At 36.9% G+C, this 22,368-nt stretch overlaps 2 protein-coding genes across 9 annotated transcripts in view; one reads left to right on the top strand and one right to left on the bottom strand.

Moving 5' to 3' along the window:
- Positions 1–218: 218 nt before the first annotated feature.
- JRKL (JRK like) lies at positions 219–4,044 on the bottom strand. Its single transcript, XM_006050576.4, has one exon. It carries the CDS (start codon positions 3,435–3,437, stop codon positions 1,863–1,865), a length of 1,575 nt encoding a protein of 524 aa, XP_006050638.1. The 5' UTR covers positions 3,438–4,044; the 3' UTR covers positions 219–1,862.
- Positions 4,045–4,117: 73 nt separating this feature from the next.
- Positions 4,118–22,368, top strand: part of CCDC82 (coiled-coil domain containing 82) — a 31,724-nt gene continuing 13,473 nt past the window's right edge. For 2 of the 8 annotated variants that reach the window (XM_044929789.2, XM_006050572.4), the window contains exons 1-5: positions 4,145–4,203; positions 6,421–6,504; positions 9,520–10,232; positions 10,731–10,962; positions 20,984–21,067. In XM_044929789.2, the coding sequence (XP_044785724.2) occupies positions 9,534–10,232; positions 10,731–10,962; positions 20,984–21,067 (1,015 nt within the window). In that variant the 5' untranslated portion in view covers positions 4,145–4,203; positions 6,421–6,504; positions 9,520–9,533. The other 6 variants (XM_044929787.2, XM_025265825.3, XM_006050575.4 and 3 more) reach the window with 6 other exon arrangements.

Below are 22,368 nucleotides of genomic sequence, written 5' to 3'. Positions count from 1 at the left end.
AATTCATAATTTGGGGGTTAGTGATAGAAATACACTGCTTAGAACATAACATGGTATTCAGTAATTGGCAGCTTTTATAATTATGTTTAAGAGTCCAAAACAGAACTTTTTATCTACCATTGTTGACAGTTTACAGAAACGAGCAAATAGCTATAAGCCTATGAATGAAGAGTGGTTTCTCACAGGATAGAGAAAGAGTCACAAGATTCACACTCAAGGCCATAACACAGTGAATCTTTTACTAGATATTAAAGTTTAAAACCACACAGCTTAACAGTCATGTTGACTTTACCACTAGGTGGCAATGATACAGCTGAATTTCACTGACAAGGTTAATTTAAAAACTGAGCAAATACAGAAATTCCAAGATTTTTAGTAGTTATTTTCATTTTAGAAAAATGAAAAATACTTTTATATACAATTTAATTTACACCAGAACATGTAATTATCTGATTCAATATGTATGCTAATTTCTGATGCTTTCTCTTCCGAGGCAATTCATGCAACAAACACAATTTTAAACAGTTGTCGACACAGGTAAGTCTTTTTTAAAAAATCTGAACATACATCACAAAGAGAACAGAAATTATGGAAAGCTACAAATATTTCTGAAACTTTAGAATTCACTTTAGAAAGCTTTAGAAAGTCACTACAAAATGCAAGTGTTTCAGTGAAAAAGTTTAAACATTTCAAAAACGACTTTTTTAAAATTTAGGGCCAAAACTTTTAAATTACAAATGAAATTAATATTTATATAGGCAAAGTCTTTTCAATGCCTTGAGTAAACCTACATTGTTAAACAAGCATCAAAATTCTGACAAATGAAATACCATTTTACAAATGTCAAAATAATAATGATGAAATTCCTTAGAATCTGTCACTTTCCATAATTATTTCTGCTTTCCTCATAACATCATAATTTATGGCTTATTAAAAATAAAAACTCTTTTTCATTCTTTTCACATAAAGGAGAAATTATCACCAAACTTCTCAAATTATAACACTTTCAAATATATAGTAAAAAAGAAAAAAAACTTACAAATACCCAAAATATTCCCTCACATATAGGTGGGTGCTCACATCACCATAGGTAACTTTACAAAACCTGTACTATAATTAGATGAATAAATACTTGACCTACACTGTTATCCAATTAATAATATAATAAGATCCAATTAAGTCTATTTATTCCCTTTTTATAAATAACCTAAAGTTCCCCAAATTTTCTCCTCCCTGTTTCTACAAATGAATAAGTCAGAATATCAGCTTTTCAATAGTTTTCTAAGTTTTCTAGCTTTCGAAGTTAGCAACCACTTCCTATATTTATTTCATTTCCAGAGAAATCTCCCCTCTAAAACAAAGAAAAGCATGATTCCTAAGTTATTAATTCACAGATCAGTTTTCTCATTTTGAATTATTATAGATCACTCATTCCATCATTGTATACAAATATACAAATAATCACTTAAGATGGTTAGCACAATAAAAGATTATTGTGGCTGCCCTCACACAACAAACAAAAAAGATTTCAGGAAAGTGCTCTACCTGTTCACTGTTACCTGTAACTTCTGCTAGAAGATTTATGGAATACCACTGTAATGGAAGGGATAATTGTAGATCTATGAAAGTGAATACATATGTGTATGTAACTTACACCTATACAGAATCAGCTTCTGATTACACAAATAAAGGGACAGATGCTACAAAACACATAATCCTTAAACTGCTTCAGATATATATATATATATATAATCTATATTTCACAGGGCTGTGTCTGAGAACTCAGAACACCAAGAAAAGCCATATTGCAAAGAGGTCAAGAGTTACACAATTACCAAAACAATACTAACACTGATATGCCATTACTGACTTGAGTTTGCCATCTTTTGTTTATTTCTGATGGTTGCTCGAAGTTTACGAATCACCAATCTATCAGGCAGAATCATATCACCTTGTTGTTCTAGATAATCCAATAAATTTTCAGTCCATTGGAGAGCAGCTGCATGATTAATATGTTTCTCTGGAATCAGTTCTGTTTCCTCCTCCTCATTTTCACTGGATTCATCTGTGTGACCTTGTGCTCTTTTGATGATTTCGCTGTCAGTTAAGACTTCATAGCCTGGTTCAGTACTGTCCACTTCAAGCCATTTTTCAATGTTCTCAGTAGGCACATTTTCCAATCCTTTGGTGTGTTGTAAAATGGTAGCGATGGCAGCCACTGAGATATCTTCTTCATCAAAGTCCTGGCCTTCTTTCTCCTCTGTGGTAGGGAGAATCTTCTTCCACGCTCTGCTGATGGTAACTGGCTTTACTAAATTCCATGCCATTGCTATTTCATAAAGTGCATCTAGTAGAGTTAGCTTCTTCCAGAATGATCTCAGGTCATTGCCTTCTTCCAAGTTGTTTTGGAGAAGACGTGCTCGGTAGTTTCTCTTCATTGTAGCTATGACTCCCTGATTCAAGGGCTGAATCAACGAAGCCACATTAGGTGGTAAATATTTAGCAAATATTTGGCCATCATCTGACCTGAGGACGTTTTCATTTGGATGTGTTGGTGAATTATCCAACAAGAGTACAGCCTTTTCTTGCAACCCTTTGGATCTTAAGTGCTCTCGAACTTGGGGCACAAAGATCTTATCAAACCATTGTCGGAAAATGGAAAGATCCATCCATGCACCTTTTTGGCTGAAATAAGAGACTGGCAGGTTTGAGGTGTCAGTTGACTTGAAGGAGCGAGGTTTCTTTGCTTTCCCCACAACACAAAGCTTAAGTTTGTGTAAACCTGTTGCATTGGCACAACACATGATAGTGACTCTTTCTTCCATTGACTTGTGCCCAGGGACCGTGCATTTACCTTTGATTACCGAAGTCCTGGAAGGCAGGCATTTCCAAAACAGTCCAGTTTCATCTGCATTGTAGATTTGCTCGGGCTGCAAATTCTCTCGTTCAATATAGTCTCGAAAGTTGCTGCAAAAATCCTCCACAGCAGTCTCATCTCCACTTAATCTTTCGTTTCTAATATTGATCTCTCTAATGCTGTGCCGCTGCTTAAAACGAGTTAACCAACCGGCAGAGGGGTTAAAATCACCATCCATTCCCAAAGCATAAAAGAAGAACTCTGCCCTTTTTGCACAAATTGGTCCAGACACAGGATTCCCTTTTGCTCTTTGCTGGTTGAACCATTCTAGCATCGCTTTGTCCAGTTCCTCATACATGGATGGTTTCATAGATTTCCTCTTAGCCAGAAGACTTGTGGAGTCTGAACTGCTTGCGTAAGTTATGATCTTTTCCTTATTTTTCCTTATATCTCGAACGGTTGTTTCACCAATTCCATAAATCACTGCCAATTGTTTGGAAGAACCTCCATCTTCAAGTTTCTTTATTATATCAAGTTTATCTTTAATGGTCAGCACCACACGCTTCCGTTTCCCTGACATGGTGAGGCTGTGGGACTCAGTTCCCACACTCACACGGAAGCAACCCACAAAATTCTGCCTACTCTCACTGACTCACTTTAACACAGCCTTACACACTCACTCTTTCAACCTCACCAGGAACCCGGTGGCCCTGACCCCGTCCCTAGCTGGGCTTGGCTGGCGGAAGTTTTAGGGCTCAGGCCTTTAACTTTACTTGGGCAGCAGAGGAGGCCCAAGTCACCGCGGATAATCCGGATTACAAACATTTGTTTTATTCCCCCAGAGGCCTCGAGAAAGACTATCTCCCCATCGCGACCACAAACCTCCTTCAGGCCCAGATCGCGGGTCAACAGCCGTCACTAACCCCTGCCACACCCCAAAGTTACCGCCGAGAGCGGAAGAGTCAGGGAGTCGGGGACTGGCCCCCTTCCCCAGAGGGACGTGACGCTGGATTCCTTCCCCAGCAACCAGACCTTTCCACAGCAAGCCCCACTTCCCCGCGTCGGGCTTACTTAGTCTGCACAGTCCTCCCGGCCCCTCACAAGCCCGCCGAGACCCTCTCCCAACCTCAGTCGAAACCAGGACCCCTCGGCGGCGCCCTGCCTAACGCTCAGCAGCCGCTCCTCCCACTAGCGCACGCTCCCGGAAGACGGCCCCTCCCGCCGCGCGGCCCCGCCCCTAGCCCCGCCCAGAGGCGGGACTTCCCTTGGCGCCCGGAAGGAGGAGGAACGTCGCCCGTCCGGACTGGGGTACCTGGGCGGAGGCGGAGGCTGGGGAGGTTTGAAAGGTGAGAGCGCGGGGGCGGCGCGGACTCCCTCGGGGCGGGGACTCGCTTTCGCTCCTGCTGCTGAAGGTTTGTTGGAGGGGAGGGGGAAGCCGCGCCTTGCAGCCTGCAGGCGGGAAACGTTCCCGCGGGCGCTCTCGGGGTGGGCGGGACTGCTCCCCGCCCTGCCCTTCGCTCCTCGCGCGCGCCATGGGGGCTGCGGCAGGCTGGTCGCCCGCTCCTTCCGCGAAGGGGAGTGGGCCGGCAGGATGCGCGGGACGCGGAGGGTGACTTCGCGCGCTTCTCTGGTCTTTCCAGATTCTCGTTTGTTTTCTGGGGGTCGAGCGCTAGTAAGCTCTGGGGGTCTGTGACGTTCCGCGCGGGGTCTCGCCAAGCCGTGTCGGAGGGTCCCGCGTCCCAGCTGAGGCGCCCTTCCCATCAGGTGGCGAGTGGCGGGCGGGCGGGCTTGCTGCGCCAGGCGTCTGTGTCCCGCGGAGGAGCCAGGTTTGTATCACGAGATACAACCAGAGTATCTAGTGTTGTGCTCTGGTGTTAATTCCGAGAGGCTCTGTTCCTTCCTCAGCCCCGCTCTATTTAGCGGACAGTCTTCAGGGTTATAGACTTCGGTGAATGCTATAGTAGTCCGGGATGCTAGCTGGCAGGATTCACTGTATGCGAAATTGTGGAATACTGAACCGTGAGCCTAAGTGGGGGACATTGGCTTTTTCTATATATTTCTTGCTATTTTCCTACTTCTGTCGTGTAGTGCTGCCCTGTTTTAGTGGAAGAACTATGATACATTTGTTCCCAGCAATACGGTAAAAGCCAAAAAAAAAAAAAAAAAGGAATCATATTCTGTAGCCCTTAAATCATGTATTACTCTGGCTTGTTTAGATGTTCCTTTCATCAGATTGTGAGCTCCATGGAAGCAGAGACGATGTCGTTAAATTCTTGAGAAACTCCACAGCTCCGAATTGGTGCTAGCACATAGTATATGCATTCAGTGCTTTGGTTTGTTACGGTTTCCTGTCCAAACTGTCATACAAAAGGAAACCTTAAGGAGGGGTGATATTTTTCAGATAGGGCGCATCCCTTCTGGTAGAATTTCAGGTAATGGTGGGAGTTCCACTGCCCTTCAAATTTTTAATTTTTAAACTATCACCTACATTGTTCATAGGGCAAGTGGATGATTCTTAGAATGAATCTTTTTTTGATAAATTAATCTCAAGATCTAGAATAAAGGATATTTCTTCTGATGAGAAGTTCAGGTAGCATCAAAGTACCCCCTTTAGTTACCCCTGTGCTAGAGAAAGAGCACAAGGCTTATGGGTTATCGCCCTGACATTCTTTGGCAGACAAGATAGTATGTGCATCTTAAGTGATTTTAACCATGAAGCACAAAGATGCGATAGTACTGATCATCTTTATTCACTTATTTAATGCTTTCTGTTTGGAGCCTCTGTTTTTCTCTTTGCCTAAAAGGTAAGGTATTATTAAAACTTTGCTTAAATATTGATTTCAAGAAATTGAGTGTATACTCAGCCTATATAGAAATTACATCCATTTGCCTGGACTGTTTTCTGAGTGAATTCTAGTGCTCAAGAGATGTTTTACCATCAACCTTTCATTTGTCTCAAGTTCAGTTCACTCACCTTTTCCCTCTGTCATCCTTCTTCTCTCCCCAGCTCACAAAGTAAAAGTATCCACAATTTAAAAAAAGAGCCAGCCATAATCAAATTATCTTTTTCAATGACAGAATTGGGGACATTATTGACATTAAACAGCAGTTTTGAAATAGGAAAGAGGCCCTGGAAATTTGGCACTTGGCCAAATGAAATTTTATTTGTTTATATAAAGTTTGCCTCCTCAATATTCAACACTGAAGTTTTCCAAAATCAATTTTTTTCTCACCAGAGACTACCTTTCTTTGGAATCTTTACATTTGGATTCAATGGGGAATCCCTTAAATTTTGTGATGAGTGTCGTCAGTAAGGTGGTAGAGGGAAGCCTTCAAATTTTCATCTCTGTTGCACATTCTTGTTTTGAGTTTTGGATAAATAATTTATAGTTTCTGGCCTAACTCATGTGCTCAGTTACATAATTTAAAAAGCATGTTTGTAAACTTACTAAGACTATTTTAATGATTATTTTCTGAAACTAAAATTTAGCATGAATGAGAGATACAATATGACTTTTTGAAAGCATAACTTTTCCTACTTTGTACAAATATAATATTGGCAGCAGTCATTGTATAACGCTGGACTGGGAATCAGAAGACCTGGTTTCTCATCCCTGTTCTGTCACTAATGAGCTGTGTGATCTTTGGTAAGTCATTTAAAATCTACGTCCTTGGCTTTGACTTTTATAATTGAAGATAGATAATATCTTCCTTCTAGGATCATTGTCAGGACTTTAAAATATATCTGAAAATGCACTGAAAATTGCTATACATAAAGGGTGTTTTAATAGTTTAACTCTGTGAGTCACAGGTATTTGTATAGTGTGACTTTCTTAGTTTCTGCCATCAAGAGTCACCTCTTGATATGATAAATAGCTGTTTTGCACATGGTACAGTTTTGTAAGATAAACATCCAGTGTGTATGAAACTGCTTTTGAGTAGTAATAAAAATGATCTTTTACTTTAATGTTCCTACATTCTTTAGTGTATCTGCTGAGGCCATATTTGTCTTTGGTTTTCATAAACTTTTTTTCCATTATTTCTCCCAATTCAGAGAGATTTTTATAAAACAGCCTTACCTTCTTGTTACAGTGAAAAGTACATATACAGTTAGCTTGTGCAAATTTATAACTATATGTGCTTAAAAAATACTTCTTTGTACTGCTGCTGCTGCTAAGTCGCTTCAGTTGTGTCCGACTCTGTGTGACCCCATAGACAGCAGCCCACCAGGCTCCCCTGTCCCTGGGATTCTCCAGGCAAGAACCCTGGAGTGGGTTGCCATTTCCTTCTCCAGTGCATGAAAGGGAGAAGTGCAAGTGAAGTTGCTCAGTCCTGTGACTCTTTCTGACCCCATGGACTACAGCCTACCAGGCTCCTCTGCCCATGAGGTTTTCTAGACAAGAGTACTGGAGTGGGTTGCCATTGCCTTCTCCAACTTCTTTGTACTACATGGCTTCAAAATATAACCTACATAATTTACCTAGTGCTTAATAAAAAGAAACAGTTTAAAACTTGAAAGAGAAACTGGGTGGACATATTTTGAAGCACTATAGTGTACAAAAATCCATACTTTGAAAAGCAATATAGAGATCTTTAAAAAAAAGAGTACAGTTTTATTCTTTGCTGATATTAATACAGATCTTCTGTAAGATGCAATCTGACTGTAATTTCAAATAGCAGAATATTTGGTCTATGGACTAGGATTTGTTCGATTACTATTACAATGCCGAATGTATTTTGCAGCACTCTCATAAGACTGCCTACATTATAATTTCTTTTGTATAGTCTTAGCAACTGTTGTTCTTATTTTGTATGAGTCATTACCATTATAGAAGCAGTTACATTGTCTTATAAACATAACAGAATCTGTACAATCAAATAGGTGATATCTCTCCCCCACCAAAAAAAAGTAATCATCTTGGGGAGCCATAAACTTGGTTCAGTAACACTTCCATTGCTAAAAAAAGATGTGACATTCTAGTTTTGGAATTACTGTCAGTTTGTAGCACATTTAAAAAATATCTTTAATAGTAGTTAGTCTTCATCTTTTCAAATTGGATTTTATTTCTGGAAGCTGGTAACAGTCCCTTCTGACTAGGACAAGTGAATAAAGTGGATATTTAAACCTCTCTTTGGGATAAAAAAACAAAGTGTAAGTATTTTCATATTTTTTGAAACTATGGTTTTTAGAAAATCTCCAAAATCATCTGTGCCATGGTAGAAATATTGAAACAATACAACCTCAAAAGTGATTTCTTTAAAGGAGATAGCACTCAGTTAAATACGTACGTTCTTACATGAGTATTTTGAGGTCATCTCATTGCATTGTGATCATATTTCTCTTTTCCTTAGCAGCCATAGAAATAAATATATATATATATATATATGTATATATATGTTACTGTTTTTCTAGTTATGTTGTCTCTAATTGTTCCTTTATACTTGTGGATGATTTTGATGGTGCTCCTGGTGGCTCAGTGTTAAAGACTCGGCCTGCAACGCAGGAGACCCAAGTTCGATCCCTGGGTCGGGAAGATTCCCCTGGAGAAGGGAATGGCATCCGACTCCAGTATTCTTGCCTGGAGAAGCCCATGGACAGAGGAGCCTGGCGGGCGGTAGTCCATAGGGTCACAAAAAGTCGGACACAACTGAGTTACTAACACTTTCACTTTGTTTCACCCTTTTCTGAATCAGGAACTTACAGCATTTGTTTTCCTTCCAGATACTGTGCTCTGTTTTGCCATTCAACTGTTTTTTCACCTGTGTTATTGGATTGTTAATAAGTTTTCTGTTGGATTATGTTGTACCTTTAGTTTTTAACGTTTTAAGCCATTACCATTTTACTGAAGTATATAAAGGCTGAAATCTTAGTAGATAAGTTATTGCTTAGTTTTGCATCATTAACTTTTTTTATGTCTATTACTACTCTACAACTTTCTTCATACATATGATTAATCTTTTGTGTTATAATTCATTTCTCTGTTCAGAATCCTTCTTTGCTTATGGGAAGAATCGTTCTGTAATGCCACCCTACTTTTCTATATCAGTCCCTTTTTTTCCAGCATAAAGCCTTTTTTCGTGTCTTCTTGGTCATGCTTATTTACTAAACGTGTTTGTTCTCAGTGCCAAAATTTTGACTTTATCATTTTTTCCTGCCTGAAATCCCTTTTTCTTTCCTTCTCTCTGTTCAGATTTAATCATTTCTTCAGAGGTGTATCAAGTCATAACTGTTCAACCATATCTTCAGTGAAATACTTGCTGTTCTGATCTTCCTGCATCTTTACACTTTTATTGCAGTTACTTTTTATCACTCATTTTGTACTAAATGAATTCTACCTTGTATTTCTCTTAATTATTATGTTTCAGTGTTTTAGTTCTACACATGGATAATAATTGAAGAACAAAACCATGATTTTTGTATGACCCTCTTTCCTTAAAATATATATAGCATAATTCAGAACAGATGTTCATATGATGCTTTCATAAATGTTCAATAAATTATTTGTTGAATAAGTATTCTTCCATCTTCACTCAGTTACTTCATGTGATTTTACCTTTGTGAACCATTTAATAACATCAAATAAATATAGTTTGTACCATAAATGCGTTCGTTGTTGTAATCTGATTGTCATTATGATATTCCTAATAACTTTATTTTGTAGAAGCTTAAGTGAAAATGGTACATGTTAGAAGACATGAAACAAGGCAAAATTCTAAAACTCAAGGGCATGAACAGAAATCTCGAGTCGATTGGAGGCGGACTAAAAGAAGTAGTCTCTTGCTGTTGTGTGAGAGTGGTGACGAGCTTGAGAGTGATGAAAGTGTTGACAGTAATGAAAGTGTTGACAGTGACGAAGATCCTGACAGTAACAAGGGGCCTGATTGCATTAAGAAGCCAGAAAATGAAAGAGAGCTTAAATTAATTAATGTTGAAGGTGAAGGAAGCAGTAGTAAGCATCTCATTAACACTGACAATAGTTCAACATATGAAGAAGAAAAGAACAAAACTAAACATGGAAGTATTGACTTAGATCATGAAAAGGGTTCAGGTCAAGAGGAGGGTGATCTCAACAAACACACTGGACAAATAACAGAGGAGGATTTAGAAGAAGAACACATCAAGCGAGGGAAGAGAAAAAGGATCTCCTCTGTGATGTGTGACAGTGATGAGAGTGACGACAGTGATATCCTAGTTAGGAAAGTGGGTGTTAAACGTCCACGTAGAGTGGTCGAAGATGAATGTTCTTCAGTGGAGATGGAGCAAAAAAATCCTGAAAAAACTTCAGCCACAAGAAGGCGAGAACAGCAGCAGAAACTGGAGGAACTCTCAAAACAGAGATCTCGTCAGAGACATAACAGTAGTAGAGATTTTGAGGTGTGTGATATTTTATTGGTTTTCTTACTGTTTTTAAATTTATTTAAATTATTTAACTTTTATAAGAATTAAAGTGCTGAGTCTTCTCTTTTGCAATAATTCTAGAATTTATTTTTTAGTCCAGTATCCTTGGGCATGTTTGATTGCAGTATTGCATTAATAATATATTATTATGAGCCTCAATTCTTTGCTCTTTTTAAAAATTTAAAGATTTTGTTTTGTCTGACTTTTTTCATTTTTTATTTCTACTTATTACCTTAATGTCCATTTTAAACATTTTATCACTTACCAGGGTATGTTATCTTTTTCCTAATTTCAAAAGTTCAACATCTAACATGACAAGATTTTTTTCAACCTTCAAGTATTAAATTTTCTACAGATCATTTTTTTTTTTTTTTACAGATCATTTTTTGTTTCAGATTTGATCTTTTAATTTCACATCCATAGTGACAATTTTAAAGGTACACTTTATTAAAAGATATGTTTTAATTTAATTAGGACTCTGAAAAGAAATCCTCCCCCAGCAGTGATGAAAATGATGTTGAGGAGGAAGAGGAAGAAGACAATGATTATGAATTTGATGAAGATGAAATCATTGATAAAGATGGAGATCATTATATTATTGATGGCTTTGTAGTACAAGATGAGGAAGGTGCTGAAGAGAATAAAAGCCAACAAGGAGAACAGTTGACTACATCACAATGGAAATCAATAAAACAGAATTCTCTTTGTAAGTTAAATATCAAGAGATGTTTTATCACTTATTGTAATTATTATATTATGTCGAGTATTGAATCAGCCTTTTACTATCATATTCTAAATCTTTGATCAGGAACTATGGTTTCATTTTCAGGTAACTTTGTCTGTCTAATAATAGTTTATTCTAGTGGTTTGTGAAAACCCTTTAAACTCTTAGAAATAATAGAGAACCCTAAAGAGCTTTTGTTTCTGTGTGTTGTATCTATCAACATCTACCATTGTAGAAATACAATAGAAATTTAAAATATGTTTATTAATTAAATGACTTAAAATTCTTGTGTGATAAGCTCATTACATGTTAATATAGATAACACTTTCATGAAAAAATAACTTTTCCAAAAAAATCAGAAGAATGGCATTGTTTTACATTTATATTTAATATCTAGCCTAGTACAAGGCAGCTGGATTCTTGTATCTGCTTTTGCATTCAGTCTGTATTGACATTAAATTAGATGAAAGCAATTTTTTTTGTAGAAGTAGATAGCTGGAAAAAGGAGGGTTGTTTTTAAAGCATTTTCAAAATAATTGTGGATATTCTCACTGACACTGCACCAAAATTCAACAGGTTTCTTAAAGAACTTGTTCTTAAGTTTCTTAAAGATTAGTTGCAGTTTGGAGTCTGAAAGCATATAAATGAACTTTTAGTACTTACATTTCACTCCATTAATACGTCTTTCAATTTGAATGGATCTTTTACCTATTCATGATTTTGTAACATCATGCATTGGTTGTTTGGAAAATATTGCTTTGCTGGTTATGTGAAAGTGAAGTCGCTCAGTCCTGTCCAACTCTTTGTGACTTGGACAAAGCGCTACATGGACTGTAGCTTGCCAGGTTCCTCCGTCCATGGGATTTTCCAGCCAAGAGTACTAGAGTGGGTTGCCATTTCCTTCTCCAGAGGATCTTCCCGATGCAGGGATTAAACCCGGGTCTCCTGCATTATAGGCAGGTGCTTTACCGTCTGAGCCACGAGGGAAGTCTATATACTGATTCTCTCTCTCTCTCTCTCTCTCTTTAGTCACTCAGTCGTGTCTGACTCTTGCAACACCATGGACTGTAGCCCACCAGGCTCCTCTGTCCATGGGATTCTCCAGGCAAGAGTACTGGAGTGGGTTGCCATTTCCTTCTCCAGGGGATCTTCCCAACCCAGGAATCGAACCTGGGTCTCCTGCATGGCAGGCAAATTCTTTACTGTCTGAGCTATGAGTGAATCTTCCATATTTTGACACATTTCACTATATAATATTTTAAAAATCACATTCATTAATATCACCACCAGTATCATCAAAAAATTCTTTAGGTATTGGGAAATTGTCAAGCTCATAGTAGCAAATACAAGTTTTTCAAAATTCTGATTTCTGCTCAAATACCAGTTTTTACCTTCAGTAACAAACACTGTGAGTTCTTGAAATGGCAGATTCTCTTTGTTCATTTTTGATAAAATATTTGGCAGATGCCTGAATAACCATAGTTGGTCAATGGTTCTTTTAGGTAAACTTGGTATTTCAAATAAACCTGAAAAATGAGGCTCCCAACTTAGTTTTAAAAGAGGTATACTCAGATTCATGACTTAATAGAAATGGTAATTTTTACTGCTTCATCAAGGATATTTTAAATGAAAGTAGCTTTTTTACTGAATGCATAGCAATGATGACTATAGTGATTACTAGTAGTTTGATTCCACAGCCATGATTCATATTAAGGGGCCAGCTACCTCATCCGTAGTTACTTTTGTACCATCAGTGACAATGGCAAAATGGCAAAAACAACAGATAATTATCTTAATATTACAGCTTTGACTTCACCAATCCCCTTAAATAGACTTGGAGACCTACAGGGGTCTATAGACCACACTTTGAGAACCACTGGTGTTATCTGGACTTTTGAAGTGTTATGCAGTGAAGCCTGTCAGGAAATTAGAATCATTTATATTTACATATAATAAACAATAGGACCCTAAAATATTAGGGTGTGTTTAAATGTGTATATTATTGTTCTGATCCCTATAATTGTACATAAATTTAAAGACTGTTTTTATGATGTTTTACAACTGTGATAGAAACAGGATGTTGGATGAAAACTTTTTTTTCCCCTTCAAAAATGCACATTTCCAAAAGGCATTTAAAAGGCATGTTTACTAAAGTTAAGTATAATATGATTCAATTTAGATACTGTGATTTAAATAGTAGATTGAGGTATGAATTAAATTTCAAGAAAATCAAATAAATCAGTTACAGAGATGCCAGTGATAGTCATAGGCATCTGTATGTTGAAAATTAATGACTGTTTTCCTTATATCAGTAAGCACTGGTTCACATGCCATCAGGACATTTGAATCTCAGAGAAAGTCAGTTAGGATATGTCCCATCATTCTGGATATTAGTATCTAGGATGTGATAGAACATATACTGAGAGATACCTACTCATAGGGGCTTCCCTGGTGGCTCAGTGGTAAAGAACCCACCTGCAATGCAGGAGATGCAGGTCGATCCCTGGGTTTGGAAGATCCTTTGGAGAAGGGAATGGCAACCCACTCCAGTATTCTTGCCTAGGTAATCCCATGGACAGAGGAGCCTGACGGGCTACAGTCCATGGGGGTTGCAAAAGAGTCAGTCATGACTTAGTGACTAACCAACAACCACCCACTCATAGCCACTCCAAATAAAAGTCCAGCACATGGAAAGTATCTTAACTCTCTTCTCTATCCTACACTTTTATGCTTACCTTTGGTTTTTTAAGGGAAGTTTTAGATTTACTGAAAAGTTGAGTGGACAAGTACAGAGAGTTTCTAGATAACCCATCACACACAGTTGCCCTCTTATTAATATCTTGCATTATCTTGATATATCTGGTGCAGTTGATGAGCCAGTATTGATAATTGATACATTATTAACTGTAGTTCATAGTTTGCATCTAGGCTCACTCTTTGTGTTGTGCATTCTGTGGGTTTGAGAAATGTATAATGATGCAACAGGTATCCACCATTACAATATCAGAACAGTTTCACTCCTAAAATTATCCTGTTCTCCACCTAGTCATCCCTCCCTCCCACCCCTGAACCCCTGGCAATCACTGACCTTTTTAATGTCTCCATAGTTTTGCCTTTGCCAAAATGTTTTTATCATGGGAATCATACAGCATGTAGCCTTTTCAGATTGGCATGTTTCACTTAATAATGCATTTAAATTTCCTCCATGTCTTAAGTGCATGATAGCTCATTTCCCTTTATCACTGAGTAATAATCCATTGTATGGATGTACCACAGTTTTTTTTATCTGTTCACCTGTTGAGGGATTATTTTGGTTGCTTCCAAGTTTTGGCAATTATGAATAAAGCTGCTATAAATATTTGTGTGAAAATTTATCTATGGACATAAGTTTTCAATTCATTTGGGTAAATATCAAGGAGCCCTGTGCTTGTTTTTAACACTGAGCATCTCCACCTTAGAAGGAGATGTACCTCATTTTTATGCAATATCCTTTATGTTCTTAATTGCAGCTTTTCCTTCTGACTCTGTCCTCACAACCTCCCTTTTCTCAACTTGTAACCGCATTAATGCCTTTCCTCCCTTGAGTTGTCATGTTCTTCTGTTAGCTGCTATTCTAAACTTATCTTTTTGTTCAGAGTTTCCCAGTAACTGCAAAGCACTGTACTTAGACTGTTATACCCATCAATCCAGTGAAACTGCTCTTACTAAAATTAGTGACAACTTTTAAGTTGCCAAAATGCTCTTTGGTCCTCATGTTAGCCTGATGTTGCTGTGTGTTTTGCCACTAGCCATTGACAGTTTTCATTTTCACAGGTTTTTGTTTTTGTTTTTAGCTTCTTGTCTTCCCCTTTATAATATTGCATTCTTGTTTTTCCATTTGCCATGTAAATATTGATGTTTCTAACAGTTCCATCCTCACACTGCCTTCATTTTACTTGTGCTTCAGGCAGTCTCTGCCCCATAACTTCAGCCTAATCTCTGGGGAAGTTCCCAAGCTTTTATTTCCAGCACAGACTTCTCCATAGTGTAAGGCCCAATTTTTTAATCTTCTTACTGAACATTTTCATCACGGTGTCTTTCAGACACCTCAGACTCAATGTGTACAAATCTAAATGATTAAGAGGGAGCATAAGGAAGTTTTGGGGTGGTGATAGAACTTGTGTTTTTGATTGTCATGGTGGTTACACAACTTGGTGTTTTGGTCATAGAACTATGCACCAAAAAGAGTGCATTTTATTGTATGTGAAAAAGTAAAACTCAAGAAATCCAAATGGCCATCCCCACTTTCAAAAAATAACCTTAGTGGTTAATCAACTTCTCTTTGTAATCCTAATACACATTAGACCTGCTGACACATTATAGGAACTTATTTAGTTGGATGGATGGATGATTAAACATATCAACTGAAGCTTCCTGAAGACAGAAAAATGTTAGGTATTTCCAGATTTATTAAAACATCAGAGGAAAAACAAGCTACATATTTTAAGATGATAATTTATGACTTGGTTAATGTTTTTAATACTTATTAGTGACTGCCGTTTATGAATATAGTAAGTATATGTAGTTTTTATATGCCAAGGGATTATGTTCTAAAAGTTGCTGTAAATTAATACTTAGATTAGAAAAGGGAGAGACATTTCATAACTCCAAATTCAGTTCTCAATTGAGACAATCAGTGGCATATGCAATTTTACCTTTTTGAAGAGAACAGTTCTACTATAGGAGGACATTTTCTCACTTCCTTGCTGTCTGCCATTTGGCTCTGAGAGGTATGTTTACCTATAGCACTTTAGAATAGTTTCCTTCCTACTGTATGGTTGACGGACTTAAAGATAATCAGAGTATTTTCCTCTTCTCATCAATCCCTATTATTAGTTACTCATATTTATTCTGAGACTGCAACTCCCAGAAAAGATACCAAAGGAAGTAGAGGGATGGACTAGCAGTGGCTCAATGAATTCCAGATCTATATGGTTCACATGGCAATCTTATACACAGGTAGAGAGAGGGGAATACCTTCTGATTTGTAGATATTAAAATTACATTATTCTTCTGGTACTCTGTCATAGGTTCACAGTGACAGAGAACCAAGTAGTTATCAGAGTACATCTCAGCCTACTAGTGCCTTGGTAGAAAAATACTTGGCTAGATTACTGGAAGTTAGAGTGAGTGAACATTAACTTGGTGCACCTAGCAATTAAGCAGAATCATTCTATCAGTACACTGTGTAGGAGTAAGAACAATCTCACAACCATTTATGTTAAATATTAAATCCTCTCCTCTGGAGAACTCCTCTTGTTCTAAGATAAATAAAAAGTACCTGTAAAATCATATGGCACAAAGGAAAGGTTATGTTACCCTGAAGACCCAAGTGAAGAAAATGCTCATGAAAAAATGTTTCATTAAAGGAAACGTAAGAAAATTGTACAAAGCATTTGCCTTGCAATCTTAAGGAAAAGAAATAGGAAATCATAAGGAGAGAACAATTTGAGGTGAAAGAGAAGTAGTTAAAGATAAGCTGCCAGAAAATGAAAAATATAAAATCAGAAATGAAGTATATATTGGAAGCAATAGAGAGCCAAGTTAGCAGCTTAGAAATCTCATCAATAATATGTAGGCTAAACCCAAGAAGTTTCTGGTGTAAAGAGAAAAAATATTTCTGCAGAGAAGATAACATAAAAGAATAGAAATGAAGACACTATTTCACGAATTCTTAGCTGGGAAAAATACATAACACATGGAAATCTAAAGAAAGAAAGTTATATAACCTTAGTGAGATATGTAAAAGGAAATCTGAATGTACTGAAAGGCTTACCTTGTTTTTGGATATATAAAGACATGCAGATGTGAATTCAAAGGTATGATAGAAGAAAATATAACTTGAGTTGCCAAATGCACCTGTTTGTGGCAGATTAAAGAGGCTCACATCCTAAGCTGATGAAAACGATTTTCAAATAGGCATATGAAGGAATATCTACAAGAGTAAAGAAAAAGTTCTCTAACCATTAGAGCTATAAAAATGGCATAATATTAGGTGCCATATTAATGTGTTACATATATCAAAAGAGAAAAAAAAAATTTCAATAGATTCTAAAAATGTACTTGATAAAATTCAGTGCCCACACCTAATTTTTTAAGTCTTAAAAATAGTATGAACATGTGTCCTTTACATAACAAAGAATATTTTAGCCAAAAATCCAACATTGTAATGAAGCTCTAAAGATATTCTCTTTAAAGAACAAGACAATATTTCCTACTTTGTTCTAGATGTTTTCAACAATGCAACAGACACAAAAGTAAAACAAGAAATACAACTATGGAAAAGGAAAAGACATTTATTACTGAACATAATATGACTATATATACAAGCTATCAGTTTCTGACTTACTTAACCAAAGATAGAAAAGAGAAAGGATGTGAATATATTGAGAGAAGGAGTGGATACAGCATCTATTTCCATATTTTCCTAAATAGGGGGATACCTGTTAGAATAGAAAAAGGGTTCCTTTTATTGCTCTGCGCCTGCCCTTTTACACTGGACTTATATCTCCATTTGACATGAAAGTAGACCAACAATGCATGTGCCTCTACCAAACAGAATACTTATAAACCTCTCTTGGTTCTGGAAATAAACTTAGCACTAGCAAGACCACATCCTCCTCAGGGTTAAGGGAGAAAGCGTTCAGTGCCCAGGAATTTGCAAACAGTATCTCTCCAGCTCTGCGATTTTCCAGGAAGCTCATGTTCCTTAGAAAAAGGCCTCAAGAATGACTAATGCACAATAAATGCGTAAAACTCAATAGTTTTCTTATATACTGTAAATTACTTAGAAGATACAATGTGGGAAAATTCCATTTACACTAGTGAACAAAATAGTTACTAGGCCTAATCTTAAGAAGAAAAGTATAGCTTTATAGGTACAGGAATAAAGTTTACTGTGGAATAGAAAAGGAAATGTCAGTAAAAGGAGAGATAAGAATGTTTATGGGAGGTATTAATAAGTTACACAAGAAGATATATCTTCTGAAATTCTTCATTCAGCTTTGTGAACACAGTCTTAAAGTTTGCTTTGAAGAACAAATGTATGAGAATAAATAACATTTTCAAAGCACAAAATGAAGTAGAAGGACTTGCCCCCACCAGATATAAAAATAATTATAAAATTTCAATAAATAAAGGAATGTAGTACTGACGTGAGAAAACCAGATCAGTAGTGGGAAGGTCACATGCTTAACAAAATGTTAGCATATATGTGAAATGCATGATAAAGGATGCACAGAAAATCAACAGAATGATTAAACTGTCTGATGATTGAATATGGGGGAGTTGATTACCTTCTAAAAATAAAGATGCCTAAACATGAATATTATTGGTTTTCTCCTGCATCTTTTTTAATTTTTTTATAATCAAGGAGGAAAGTTTTAAACTATTTCTGGGGTATCCTATAGAAGCCCATCCAGTATAGGGATTAAAATGATGAGAAAAGCTCTGGAGGAGGTCAGGATTTGACTCTGCTTCTATCTAGTTGTGTAAGCTTGGATAAGTTACTTCATCATCATGAGTGTCCTAAGATAAAGGATTAATCCTAAAATACAGGATTTGAATTTTATTTTCTTCAATTTCCCCATCCAACACTAAAATTACATGTTCTGAAGTATGAAAGGATCAAATCTAACTACCATGCAAAACACCATCTTTGTAGGGGATTGTAACATAAAATCGAAAGTCAGGTTGTCTGTTCCAACCTTGGTTCCAACATTTACTGGTTCTGTCATCTTTGGGAAGTTTTTCTTTCTCTCTCTGTTTCCTCAATGAGAAATAAACAGAGTATTGATAGTACTTTGTAGGTTTGTTGTCAGAAATAAAGCAATGTATGCAAGTGCATAAAATGTTGCCTGGCCTTTACCTGCTCAGTAATATTTTTATTTCAACTTGAGAAAAAATTATGCCAAGAGCATAATTCCAACACCACCTACCATCCATTCAAGCACAGTGAAATCAAGGCCCTCTTCCTGACTCTTGTGAAGGAGATTCTGACACACATTAGTAGAAAAGGCGTGCTGTGTTTAGGAGAAGAACTCTTCAGATGATTCTGATTCTCTGCCCTTTTGTTTCACTCCCAATCTTAAACACTATTAGCACTATCTCTGAAATAGAGCATCAGTTATTCAAACTCTGTAACAGGTGAGTAACACTGGGCATTAGCATGTTTAAGACTGGTAAATTCAGTGGAATAAAAATTATATATTCTGTTTCAATTTTTTGATACTTAAATGCATGTGAAGGAGGGTCCATTTGATTTTTTTTTCTCAACACAACAGTATTTACAGGACAGTTTTCACCTAATTCAGTTTGGGAAGTGCTGCTGCTGCTAAGTCACTTCAGTCATGTCCGACTCTGTGCGACCCCATAGACGGCAGCCCACCAGGCTCCCCCGTCCTTGGGATTCTCCAGGCAAGAACACTGGAGTGGGTTGCCATTTCTTTCTCCAATGCATGAAAGTGAAAAGTGAAAGTGAAGTCGCTTGGTCATGTCCGACCCTCAGCGACCCCATGGACTGCAGCCTACCAGGCTCCTCCATCCCTGGGATTTTCCAGACAAGAGTACTGGAGTGGGGTGCCATTGCCTTCTCTGTGGAAAGTGCTAGACAGAATTTAAATGCATTTTAACATTCATAAATCAAGCGTGTACCAACAATATACTTTTATATCCAAAGGTGGATGAAAGTCTAGTCGAAATTGAATTCTCTTAAGCTATTATTTCACTTTTCAACTGTATTCATAAATGGCTATTGTTAGGTTTTTTTGAAATTTTCAATTAATCATAGGTCTTTAAAGCCTAAGGTCCCCAGTGCAAATATATGCTATTGTTCAGTAGTTTTATTACTGCTTTATTTTGGGCACTCTAGCACCTCACTGTTAATCGCAGCACTGTTTATAATAGCCAAGACATGGAAGCAACCTAGATGTCCATCAGCAGGTGTTTTCTTAAAGATGGTTGCATAGTAAAAGTTTCCCTGGAGTCTAAGATTTATACAACACTTTTAGTAACCAAAATGTAAATTAAAAGATTTCTTCATGTTAAATTTCATCTTTGTTTTATTTCAACTGAAATCTAAGTCAAAATCACTCATGGATGTTAATACTATTGATCGGTTTTATTTGCTCTAACCCTTGTTGAGCATCTACTTTTCTGGAAACACTCAGGCAGTTGTTAATGTCTTCACAATGCCCAGAGCAGGGACAGGTGTTCTTTGATGACAGCTTGGATCAAGGAAGGGGTCGTGTTTGACAGAGAACATTTCCACAGCCATAGTAAACCTTGACCCAAGAGAAATGGGAAACAATAGGAACCTTCTCTTATCATTTTGCCTGACCCACCACAGGAGATGATTCCATGGACCAAACTGAGTTAGTGGGAAAGTAGGCTTTTATATTTGGCACGAAAAAGAGGAGACATAACTTTTCTTAATTGATGTGGAAAATCCTAAATCTGTGGCATCAGAAAGGATATTGAGTTTTTATAGCCATTGTGGTTCTGGCTAGGGTAGCAATTTCCTGAACAATTTCATATGTAACATGTTTTAGAGATAAGGAATAAGAGAGGAGTTCATTCACATACTGAGCAATCTACCTTTAGAGGTTTTCTTCCTTGCTGTAATTGTCAAGTTGATAATTAAATTTGAGTGCATAGGGGATAAATTTGATTTTTTCCATAAAATATCTTAATATTTCCTAAACAGTTTTACCTTAATAAGTTTGGAAAGTGAAGATGATTTGAAATAAGAACTTGAAACTGCGTTAGAAGTCAGTAAATCTGGAAAATGGAGATTTTCTCGGTGACTGGACAAGTCACTGAGCCAGCTAGAAAATTAGAATAATTAAGCAATTTCAGTTTATAGCATTAATTTTTTAGCCTTGGAGAAAGGAACTTATTGTATTCAAATAACTTTTTTGTCTGCCAGATTCTAATATTTATTTTAAATTAATTTCATATTCTTTAGGTGACCACTATACTCACTTTGAAAGAGTTGTGAAGGCTCTTCTGATCAATGCTCTAGATGAATCTTTTCTGGGAACATTATATGGTAAGTTAATAATATAAATGGAGCAATCAGGGGTTTTTTTCCCAATTTTTAAGCAATCTCATTGTTCGTGTGTATGTGTATATTAAATAAAACCAAGGAGACCCAATCTTAAGGCCCTCCAGTTGTTCCCTCTAGGATCAACTATACCAAAAGTCCATTCACATCACACACTTGTTTATTATTTGTGATATGTGAAAGTACAAAAAGAATATTTTCTCTCTCCTTTGAGAGTTCACAGTGAACTTGAGGATATAGGGCATATATTAATAAAGCAATAGAGTAACTCAACACCCATGCATTGTCCCAGCCTAAGCTTTAAGCTCCTTTAATTTCACCAAATGTTATATGCTTTTTTATGCTTTTGTGCCTTGCTGTTTCTCATTAGAATATAATCCCTTTCTACTCTAGATTTTCTAAGTGAGTGTAAAGTAATTTCCACTAAGAAAGTTATCTGTGAACTTAAGTAATATTTCTCATTCCCTCATCTATGCTGTTATCCTGAGTGTGGTGGCACTGATACATATGCACTTCTCAAATGTATTGAACCTGTATTTTTGCCTTCCTCCCTTCTTTAAGAGTGTGCAAAGAACCATACTTGCTATATACATACCCCTTGCATCTAGCTCAGAATCTACCTCTTAATAAAGACTAAATAATGCTGAATATCTACCTACATGCCAAAGCAAGATTTCATTCAAACTGTATTGAACAAATATCCATTGAGTGTCTACTAAGGGCCAGGCATTATTTGAGAAAAACTGCAAGAATATGGCAATAACTATATGACATAGGCGAATCTTGCCCTTGTGTTGCTTAAAGTCTATTGGGAGAGACAGACAATGAGTAAACAAAGATATAATATCATGTCAGCTAGGGATTCATTCTTGAAAAATTATAAAACAGGATAAGGAGACCAAGAGTATATGGGACAGAAAAGTCTGTGTTAGATTGCTCAAAAAGGTCCCCCAAGTGTTATCTTCTGAACAGAAATCTTCTGAACAGAAACCTGAATGAAATGAGGGAGGAAGCAACGCATGAATCTAGCAGAGAGCACAGCAAGTGTAAAGACCCTTAGGAAAGAATAAGTTTGAGGTGTTCAGGGAACAATTAGAGGGCCTGAGTGGTTTCTTCCATTCCCTAATACTCTAATGGAATGATTTTCTTTAACCTTACTGGTTTTTTTTTTTTTTTATTTAAAATGTTTCTAATCAACCAACCAAGTATCTGCTTAAAGCTATGGGAAGAAATCTTTAACTGTTCCATTATTTAAATATTTTATAAGGGCAAAGTGATTGTTTTTG

This window comes from Bubalus bubalis, chromosome 16 (genome assembly GCF_019923935.1).
Source record: "Bubalus bubalis isolate 160015118507 breed Murrah chromosome 16, NDDB_SH_1, whole genome shotgun sequence".
NCBI lineage: Eukaryota > Metazoa > Chordata > Mammalia > Artiodactyla > Bovidae > Bubalus > Bubalus bubalis.
Note: the sequence above shows the minus strand (reverse complement) of the source record. Positions and strands in the feature narration are given on the sequence as shown.